This window comes from Octodon degus, unplaced genomic scaffold (genome assembly GCF_000260255.1).
Source record: "Octodon degus isolate 3935 unplaced genomic scaffold, OctDeg1.0 scaffold00037, whole genome shotgun sequence".
Taxonomy (NCBI): domain Eukaryota; kingdom Metazoa; phylum Chordata; class Mammalia; order Rodentia; family Octodontidae; genus Octodon; species Octodon degus.
This window is the reverse complement of record NW_004524613.1, coordinates 3,337,788-3,348,361: the sequence shown is the minus strand read 5'-3', so window position 1 is coordinate 3,348,361 and position 10,574 is coordinate 3,337,788. Positions and strand designations below refer to the sequence as shown.

The following is a 10,574-nucleotide window of genomic DNA, read 5'->3' as shown; positions in this document are numbered from 1 at the left end:
ACAATATGCAATGTATTAATTATCATAACTGTCCTACTAACCTGTTTTGAAACTGTCTCATTGCTATTTCTTTCTTAATAAAATTAATTTTAAAAAGATAAAAATAAAATAAAGTAAAATTTAAAAAAGGAAAAGGAAAAAGTTCACTCTGCAATAGAGGAGTTGAGAATGAACAAAACAGATCAACCATCTCCAAAGAACACAGTTGTTGAGCACAAACCACAGTGGAGTGTTATTCACTCAAGGAATTTCTGAAATAAGTGAGGTAAGTGCTGTCATCCCAATTCATTTTATGGATAGGGAGACTGATGCTCACGGAGTTAAAGCAGCTTGCGCACATTCCCTCATTCAGAAATGTCACTTGACTACCTGCTTCCTCCGTGCCAGCTTCTACGTAAACTGGCCTATTTGTGCTCCTGCCATATGGCAATGCTGAGGCGATGACTATAATTAGAGTCCACAGTCCGTGCTCAGACTGCTATATCCATCAGCCAGGGATGCACACTGCTTCCCTGGGCCCACTGTGATCCTCGGAACACTGCCCTGCCCTCCATAGTGCCGCTAACACAGATGTGGGTCCTAACTCTGCAGAGACACTACTTGTGGCTAAAGTGAAGCCAAGGGACACTCACCACCCACCCTCTCCCATGCCCTCTGCTGTCACAGGAGCAGAGGTGCTCCTTACTTGAGTTTCTCTGGGTCTTTGGCTGGCAACATCGTCAGCACCATAGAGGACTTCTCAACAGCTGAACAGGAGACCACCATGTTCATCTGAGGGACAAACTTGACCTGCTGACACCAGTTGGGATGGAGAGCCTAGGGAAGAGAGAGGTACTAGTGGGAGATCCTTCCAAGGACAACTGTGTTCCAGGCCGGGCCCCTGGAAGATGGCCAAGAGGGGACTTAAGACTTACCCTAGTGACCACAGCTGGGAAAGGGTGATGTGGCCCATAATCCCAGCCCAGATCCAGGAATCAAAGGAGTATGGCCATCCTTTATTTCAGAAAATGCTTATAAGTACAGGAACATAGTTTTTTGGGGGGTTTTATAAGTTAGAGGACAAATGAGGTTAGGTTCATGGTAGTACCATTCTCCCAAGGGTGTCCAGATCCTCATCTATCGTGCTGTGCACCCACTGCCAACCTCCATGTCTGCTCATTGGTGTGCTTGTCAGAGAATGGCAAGAGTGAAAATGTGCATCTTGTTGCAACTCTAGCAACAGAAGGAACACACACACACACACACACACACACACACACACACACCCAGGAGGTGATCTGGTGGCTGACTCTGGATCCCCACCTCTGCTCATGATCTGGACCAGCCTCAACCTCCCAAGTCCATCCTCTCCAGGTTGGGAATGGAGGAGACTGAAAGATGGGGGAGTCCAGTTACAGAAAGCCAATCATTAAACATGGTTCAGGGGCTCCCACATGCAGAGCACCAGGCCTTTTCAGGTCACCATCTCACCAAATGCCTATCACAATGATATCATGAATCCCAAGGCACTGAAGGAGACATGGGACACTGAACAATGCACATGGAAAACCAAGCCCAAGATCAGAGTCCCAGAAAGGAGGAAAGGAATGGGAGGTAGTGGGTGCTTCTTCCTGAAAGGATCCCACCTGCTCTGAAGGAAGCACCTCAGAGCTTTAGGCCACCCAACTCAGACTTGCTATAATTGTTGATACACTGTATCAAGTTTAGAAGCTTAACTAAGTGACTTAGCAGATCTACAGCCTAGAGTGTAGAGGACCCGCCCTCGGGCTACCCTGCCTTGGAGCCAGCTGATTATGGTGAAACCTCCACAAACAGGGAGCTAAATAAATCCTTCCTCCTTTAACTTTGGGTGTCTGAGTATTTTGTCTCAGCAACAAGAAAAATAGCTCAGGGCCAGCCAGATAGCTCAGCAGATTAAAATGCCTGTTTAGGCAGACACAGGGGCCAGGGGTTCGATCCTTGGTGTGCTGTGCTGGGCCCACCCCCACAGCATGCTGAGAAAGCGATTGAGACTGGGTGTGGTGGCATCCGCCTGTAATCCCAGCGCTTGAGAGGCTGAAAAACAGGAAGGATCACTAGGAGTCTGAGTCTGATCTATGTAGTGAGACCCTGTAGACTCTATATTAAATACATAAAATAAAACAAAGTAACTAAGACACTTGCCCTGAACATCGCATATCTTTATTTGTTCAACAAATGTCCTGGGAACCACAAAGCCCAGAGACTGAGGCACTGGAGACAGAACAGAGAGCACAACATACGCAGTACCTGTCCTCAGGGAGTTGTTAATCTCATGAGGATAACAGGAAAAAAATAATGGATAGATAGACGGACAATATAAAGTAGGGAATAATAAACACTGCAGGAGGACAGAATAAAGGCAGAGGCAGGCAGCAGGTTGCTCTGGTTGATTGGTTAAGGCATGAGAGAAGAAGAGGGGCAGTATACCAGAACCTAGGGTAGTAGCACTGCAGCCTCAAGGAACAGCATGTGCCAAAGCCCTGCAGGAGGAAAGGGCGTGGGCTGCCAGGAGAAGGAAGGGAGCCTGTGTCTCTTGCAGCAGAATGAGTAAGACACGTAGAAAACAAGACTTGGAGCAAGCCAGGAGCCAGATCAACTTCAGCCCTGATGGTCAAGCAAAGACTTGAGATTTTGTTGCCAACATGATAAGAAGCCACTGGATTGACACAGTTGTATGTCTAATGCATAACTCCTCCAGCTCCTCAATGGAGAAAGCATGGGTGGAGAAAGAAGCAGGGAAACCAGCCAGAAGCCCTGAAGTGTTCCAGAAGATAAGGTTGGCAGTGCCAGGGTGGAGCTACGAAGGCAGTGAGGGATACGGCCACACTTGGGGACACGGTGTCCTTGTCCTCTACCTGGGCCCATGGGACCCAACAACTGCCTCCCTGCTGTTTTTACAGCCCAAGTCCCAAGAGAGAAGACTGAATTCAGGGAATAAGTATACTTTCTGCATTTATCTGTGAAGGGTGCGTGCATAACGGTACAATATAATTAGCATGGTAATGGGAAAGAAGTAACTTACCGGCAGCCAGTAACTTCTGTACAAGATGGACTTCTCATTTAAGAGTTTCTGCATGGAAACACTGACCCAGCTATCTGATAAAGAAAAACACTGAAGTTCACATCATCAGCTTTCCCCTCTGCCAGACAAGCAAGTCTCGGGCAGCAGGTGGAGCAGGAATGCAATGCCTTCGTGTCTCAAAAAGCTTTGGCCAAGAGCTAGCCAGAGCCTTGCTGTGACCTGGTGAGCTCAGGTGTCTCTGCTCCAGTTAATCTCCACCTAGGCAGGTCATGCTGCCACCAGCATCCCCTGCTGGTAATGAGAATCCAGGACCCGCACTCTCACAGATGCTGCAATCTAAGTAAGCCAGTTCTGCTACTAAGCCCCAACCTAGCTGGAGTGCAGAATGAACTGTGACTGCAGGCTGTAGTCATCCTGAGAAGCAGTCCTCCAGGCATCTGCTCAGTGCCTTGGATACCCGTGCTCCTTTCCAGAAAGCAGCTACATAAGTGGAGGGTACATACATGCACCATGAAACAAGCCACTCCAATGTGCCAGGCACTGCACACAGCACAGTGTGGCCCCCATGCACTGGCCAGAGAGTCTCCAGACTGACAAGATTAAGTCTCCAGGGAAAGCAAGCTGGACACAGATGGGTGGAGCCAGTGGTGCCAGGGCACAAGCATGGGCCTACCCTTAGGAGCAATTTAGGGAAGGAGGTTGGAAGCACAGACAATTTGGCCTCAGATCTGACAACAACTCCCAGGGAAAGTAGAAGAAAGAAAGGATGGGGGTTGGGGGGCTATGCCAAGCAGTTCAATTCAGCAGTCACCAGCCCCAGCTCCAAGATCAGAAAGGAGCTAGCCAAGGAAGTCCGAGGGGGAAGGATGTTGTTCTAAGCTGGTGAAGTGGGGCCATTCGCCATGGCACAGGAAAGAGCTGTGACATGACTACATCTTTACTGCCTGTCTCCCACAGTCTACAAGGGCCCAAGAAGGACAGGGTGACACTGACACTGAGTGCTTACTATATGCCTAACACTACGCACTTGTTCTATGAATCTTACCTCAAAGCCGTCAATTAAACACAGTTGTCCCTATTTGAATAAGCAGACTGAGGCACAGGGAGATTGAGCAGCCAGCTTCAGGTCACACGGAGCGGGGAGCCTATCTCAGTCTGTCAGCTCTGTCTCACAGCTACACCTCCACTGAACAGAACATCTCCTCCCTCCGTGTTCACATTTATCTCAGCCTTCCGTTAGCAAGTGGCCTGGAAGGACTCCTGCCCCACACTCCAGCTTCATTTGTCTCCCTGGGTCTCCCATCTAGCACTCAGCTCAGAGGCTACTATGACCAAATGTGCTAGCTCCTAGGTGGCACAAAGTGATCAGGGCAGGGCAGGCTCAAAGGCTTATGAGACAAGGAGCTGCCCCAATGTGGCATGCAGGACAGGACCTACTTTTGGTCTCCAGTGGGGGCATAGCCTAGGAGGCTTGGCAAGGGGCTCACCCAGCCATCAGAACCCTTAGAGATGTCCTGCTCAGTTAGAGTTCAAGGGTAACGCTGGTGTCCTGGACTGAGGCAATCAGACCCCTGGTGGTCCAGGCTCCTGTAGATGGATATGGCATAGTCTGAAGGCCCCACATTGTGCATCCATAGACTCATTCTAGGCCAGCTCAGGCAAGTCCCCCAGACGGCTCCAGGCCCCATGGCCCTTAAGGACCTAGTATCCTTAGATAGAGTAGCTCCAAACAGCTTCCTTAGTCAATTTGGGACATAGTCCAGCAAGTGATTTAAAATGAGATAACCTGGTTTCAGATCTCAGTCATAATTTATAAGCCCCAATCCATGTATAAGTAGATTCCAGGGGCTGTAACAATAGCATCCCTCATGGCAGTGGGCAGAAATTACAGAAGGTATGCACCCGAATTTATTCATGTTCCTGCCTAGTCAAGCAGTTCTCTGGGTTCCCCAGAACCCACCCCACACATCTGAAAGCAGTTTAAGTCCAAAGAGAGGAGAAGCCACCCCAGAGCCACCCAAGGAAGATCATGGGATGCCCGACCTTAGGAGGCCAAGAGACTTCCCCAGGTCACAGCCACAAGCCTCACTCTTCTCAGGTTGAGGATGGCCCTGCAGCAAACCCCCACCAAGCTGCACAAGCTACTGCCTACAGGAAATAGCCTTCTTCTCATCTCCTCTTGGCTGCAAAGCCCAGTGGCCTACATATTCGCTGAACTCTGAGGTCCAAAGCAGTGAGAGGGGAGTGGGCCTCAATACCAGGGGAGCTCATTACTTCCTCCTCCTTTCACTCCAGGCCCAGCCCCATTCCCAACCCTCTTAGTTACCCCATTTGGAAGTCCTAGGAAGGACACGTGGGTTGAACAGCCCATTGGCCACATTTTCAGAAGTGAAAATGATGACATTGCCGTTGGTGTCCCCAAGGCAGAACACACCTTTGTGATAATCAGACCTAAGGAAAGATGGAGATGGAGGAAGCTGTGGATTCTCACCTGCTCTTTTCTGTCCCAAAAGCCCCCTCTGCCTTGGGAAAAAGGACACTTTCCACAGGCTTGGACCTGGCCCTGCACTTCTGCCATGCTGACAAGCATTAGTCTAGTTGCCCAGATCCAAGGTCACTCTTGAGCAAGAATTCTGTATTTTGTTTTGATCAAAATGAATTAAGCCCCCAAAATTTAATTAACCCCTAGTCCTCCAACTGCTCTTTGACAAGTCCTCCCTCCCTAAGCCTATGATGTTCCCAGGGTGTCAGCACATCAGGACCCTCAGGGCTGGATGGCTCACTGAGTGGGGGAAGGAGAGGGAGCAACTATTACTCCAAGGTCAGAGTGGTCCTAAAGATGGCCCCAAGGAGCAGCAGCTTGAGGGAAAGGAGTCACAGGGCCCAGCACCAGTGGGGTACAGACCTTCCCAAGCCTATTCCCAAGGGTCTCACTGAGACCCTAGCCTTACCTGCCCAAGTGATGTGGCAGCCACCAAGACCCCTTCACCCAACTCCCTGTGACTCACCAGTAGTTCATGACCAGGATGCAGTTATCCAGTTCAGTAAAGGTGAAGGCCCGGACACATTTATAGTTACTGATGTCAAAGAACTCTGGAGAAGACAGAGAGAGGGTGCTCCTGGAGCCCAAACTCATGTGTGGGCTAGGGTGGGGTTTGGAGGTGGTGAGCACTTCACAGCATCTCTCCTGGCCCTTCAGCCCTTGCCCTGCAACTGCACCCAGAAAGCCACCAAGCCAAGCGCTGCTACAAATGCTCCCACAGCTTTCATGGGAATCTGTATACGAATGAGACACCCAGCACCCAACCACAGCCTTCAAGGGCTTGTATAAGAGGACCTGTAGACCTCCATTATCCCACCTCTCCTACTGTCTGGGGCTGCCACTGCTTCAGCCTCCACCCCAGCCCATACACTCCAGTCATGCTGGCCTGTGGGCCCCATTCACCAAACTCATCTCACACATGGCCTCCTCGCTTACCATTCTCTCCCCCTGAAACATCCTGGACTTCAAGACCAACTCATTGTCCCCTCCTCAGAAGAGCTTCCCCTCCTAAGCTGGCCCCTGCTGTCATTCTCTCCCAGGCACCTATCTCAACCTCTAGTTAATGTTTTGTTTTGTCTGGGCCCCAGATGCTGCCTCTCCTCTGGACCGTGGGCTCAGTGTGGCAAGGAGCATCTGCACGATGTCCTGTGGTCACCTCCGTGCTGAGCACAACACCAGAGCTCTGCAGGTGTTCACCGAGTGTCATGGCTGTGGGAGGCAGGTAAAGGAGCCAGTGCTGAGCCCTGGGTGCCACAGGTAGCACCTCTGCCCCTCTGGCTCTGGCTGGCCATCACACTCACTCTGTACATCCCTGCAGGTGCAGGGCACAGACAGAAACAGGCAGCCCACATCCTCGTCACTCACCCACCTCCTTGCCCCACTGCAGCAAAACCCAGATAGCCAGAGGCCAAGTGGACTATGCACAGGCATATCTCAGGGAACTTCCCCAGGGAAAGGGGACTATGCAGAGCTGGGTCCCTGTAGGCTCACTTGTTCCCTCACTAGGGATCCTGCACCAGCCCCTGCTAGACTCATCTCTTGATGAAACATATAAACCTCCAATGGGGCCCTGATAGGCAGCTGCTATAAATCAAAACTCTCTCTAAGTCTGGCTCTGTCCAACAAATGGGGCCTCTTTCAGCCTCTGGTGAGTAGCAGCCTCACTGCCGGAACTGACTTCCACATCTGAATGCAGGCTCTCACCCCTCTGCCTCCCTACAGGGTCAGGAGCTGCAAGTCACAAAAGGAGGGCTGGCTGGACTGGGGCCACAGAGGCCACAGCTCACACTGCTGCCACGACCACCTGGCCTGGCCCAAGGGCTCCAAGTGGAGAAGCCAGATACTCAGCCAGGAGGGCTTTATGTCGGGATCCTCTCAGGAGGAAATGGAGCCCACTCCTGGGGCACCATGCCCCCCAAGTGCTCAAGCCCTTGCTGATGACTGACTGCTTTCTCTGTACCACACACTGTGTCCTCATAATGAATTCACTATTGCAAAGGCAGCCAGTCACCTACTATACACCAGCCACACCCCTAACCACAAGGCCACACTCTCACTGGACACATGGACTATTGGCCCCTTTTACCTCTAGGTAAACTGAGGCACTGAAAGGTAAAGTAATTGCCCAAAGTCACACACCTACAGAGTGGCAAAACCAAGGTCTTGTTCCAGAACAGCTGCACTCAATGTTTCCACTTAGCCCGGCCCCATGAGCTGCGGTTTACACATACATCTCCTCTTCCTGACTTCACAAATGTGCTGCTGGACCTTTCCCTCACTCACTCATCCACCACCCATCCAAAGCACTAAGCGTCCAAGAGACGCCAGGCAGTGAGTGAGAGAGCGGAGTAGAACAGATGCAGTCCTGACCACCGAGTTTCTGGCCTGAAGGAAGAAACAGACACAAAACAGAATGACAGTAAGAAGTGCACGGCTACACTCAAATGGGACCTTGAAGGGACGAGGGACAGTATCAGGAAGATCCTTTAAGAGAGGACTTGACTTGGGCAGGGGGTCATGGAGGGCTCCCTGGAGGAAGTGACATCTTCCTTACCCAAAGGAAAAGTAGGAGCTGTGGGGTAGAGAGAGGTGCAAGAGGGACAGCAGAGCACACAGAGGCCATGGTGCCTGCTGGAGGAGGCGAGAAGGGGCCACAACAGGTAGAAGAAAAACACAGAACGACAGGGCCCCATGAACCATGTTAAAGATACCACTTCCATCTTAAGAGCAAAAGGGGCCTGCCGGTTAGCTCAGCTGTTTAAGCGCCTGCTTATGCAAACGCAGTCAGACCCAGGATACCAAGGTTTGATCCCTAGCTCCACCTGTCTTACCAGACCTGCCCTTCAGGCAGCCTGAGCCACCAAAAAAAAAAAAAAAAAAAAAAAAAATCATCATTCTAAACCTTTGGGGGTTTTTACAGATAGCTCAGTTGTTTAAAGTGCAACTTGGGTAAATGCAGGCAGGCACATAGGACCGTGGTTCAATTCCTAGCTTCAAAAGCTGTACCAGACCTGCCCTTAAGGCAGCCTGAAGTAACCAAAATAAATAAATAAATAAAAACTCCTTCTCAAATTTTGGGGCTTTGCCAGTTAGCTCAGTTGTTTAAAGCGCCACTTGTGCAAAGTCAGTCAGGCACATAATACTGCAGTTTGGTTCCCAGCTCCAGAAGCTGCAAAGACCTTCCCTTAAGGCACCTGGAAGTCATCAAAAAAAAAAAAAAAAAAAAAAAACCTCTATCCTAAGAGCAAGCGGGTAAGTTGAAAGCTCTCTGCAAATAGGCATTCTAAAAGCTCATTCTGTGAGGAATATAGCTCATGCCTGTAATTCCAGACACTTGAGAGGCTGGAGCAGGAGGATCATAAGTTCAAGGCTAGCCTGGGCAATTTAGTGAGACTCTCAAAATAAATAAAAAATAAAAATAAAAAGGGCTGGGAATGTAACTAAGCCCTCCCTGGATTCAATCCCTAATGGTGGGGTGGGGAGGTTCCTCCTAGCTGCTATAAGAACCTCGAGAAGCAATATGCAGGCAAGAAGAGGCCTCAGTATCACTCAAATGAAAGATGCAGGGAACAGTAAGTGAAGGGGGAGAGTCAGCGCTGAAGACAGTCTGGTTACAGCCTCTAGCTCATACATTCTGATCTGCCCACTCCACATGTATTCACTCAGCATTCACTGAGCATCACCTGTCCACAAGTGGGGCTGGGCAGCCCACAACAGTGACCACGCCCTCTTGTGGCACCTGCCACAGGAGGCCCTGACTACGCACCTCTGATTGCAAAGGCCTCTCCACCTGGCCCTGCTCCTGGAGCACTGTTATCCTCAACTATGGTTGCTTAGCCAACAGATATGTGGTTCCCAGGGGTAGCAGGCCTGCGGAAGCTTCGGGGACTCACCTATCTTTAGCTCAGTAGATGAAACCGCAATGAGGTTCAGGTTGTGCAGGCTCACCAGGTCGATGACCCACATCTGCTGGTTGTGGTGCTGCTGGGTGTGGCTGAGCTAAAAAAGGAAGAGCAGGGGAGGCTGCGGCCCGGGGAGAGAGCACAGCAGAAGCACAGCACTGCTCGTGTACTCTTGCCACGTGAGACCTAAAGCCCCACGCGATGGATCTGGGGTGGAAGGAGCAGGTTTGAATACTCAGGATCTCTGGGTGGTCTGAGTATGACAGGGAAAGGAAAGGAAGCTGACTCTAGATCAGGCACTTTGCTGGGTAATGATGCTACTCACTGAGAGGCAGACTCAAGAGGAATAAGCCTTTGGGTACGGGAGCCAGTGACCTGCTGTTTGCACAGGCTTGCTTGGAGGTATCTACTGCACATCCAAGCAAAGCCCTGCTTAGCAGAAGAGCAGCACAGGGTTCCCAAGAGGAAGCCAGAATCTGGGCCAAGTGCTGTGACCACAAGCCCAAGATGCTGTGACCAGGATGCCAAGAGTAAACCCATACTGGACACATTACCTTCACTGCTGGGGTACTGAGAAACAGCTGTGCAGCTCCCTCCCACCTGTGCTCCACATGTGGTAGCCCCACTCACCCTAAAGGACCTAATCAGCAAGAAGGATTCAGACCAGAACTGCAGGACCCCATCCTTGGTGACAGTCAGGAAACATCTAATCTTCTTGAACCGCTGTATTAAAAATTCAACTTTCACGACCTCACACCCATGCCGTCTGTGGACAGTGAAAAACAAGCAGAAACAGCTCAGAAAGGAGGAGGCATCTGCATGAGGACAAGGAGTCACCAGGGAGGAAGGTTAAAGACAAGCAGGGACACCTTCATGCATACACTTGTAGGTACAGAACAAGAAGCGAATCTGGCTCCAGATCTGGGACTCCATCCCCTCCTCCAGGTGGACTTCCACCAGATCTGATAGGCACAAGAAAAGGAGGCCCAGTGTGGGCTGGGCATATGGCTCAGTGGTACAGTGCTGGTTTAGCATGTGCAAGGCCCTAGGTTGTATCCCTAACACAAAAGGAAAGGAAAGAAGAAAG

General features: G+C 50.6%; 1 protein-coding gene across 1 annotated transcript in view; it reads right to left on the bottom strand.

Annotated features, from left to right (window-relative positions):
• Positions 1-10,574, bottom strand: part of Efcab8 (EF-hand calcium binding domain 8) — an 81,526-nt gene that overhangs the window by 57,428 nt on the left and 13,524 nt on the right. The window contains exons 5-10 of the mRNA XM_012514651.2: positions 10,118-10,253; positions 9,479-9,584; positions 6,052-6,136; positions 5,370-5,494; positions 3,044-3,117; positions 686-816 (exon numbers count right to left, since the gene is read on the bottom strand). Of these exons, the coding sequence (XP_012370105.2) occupies positions 686-816; positions 3,044-3,117; positions 5,370-5,494; positions 6,052-6,136; positions 9,479-9,584; positions 10,118-10,253 (657 nt within the window). The remainder of the gene's footprint in view (positions 1-685; positions 817-3,043; positions 3,118-5,369; positions 5,495-6,051; positions 6,137-9,478; positions 9,585-10,117; positions 10,254-10,574) is intronic.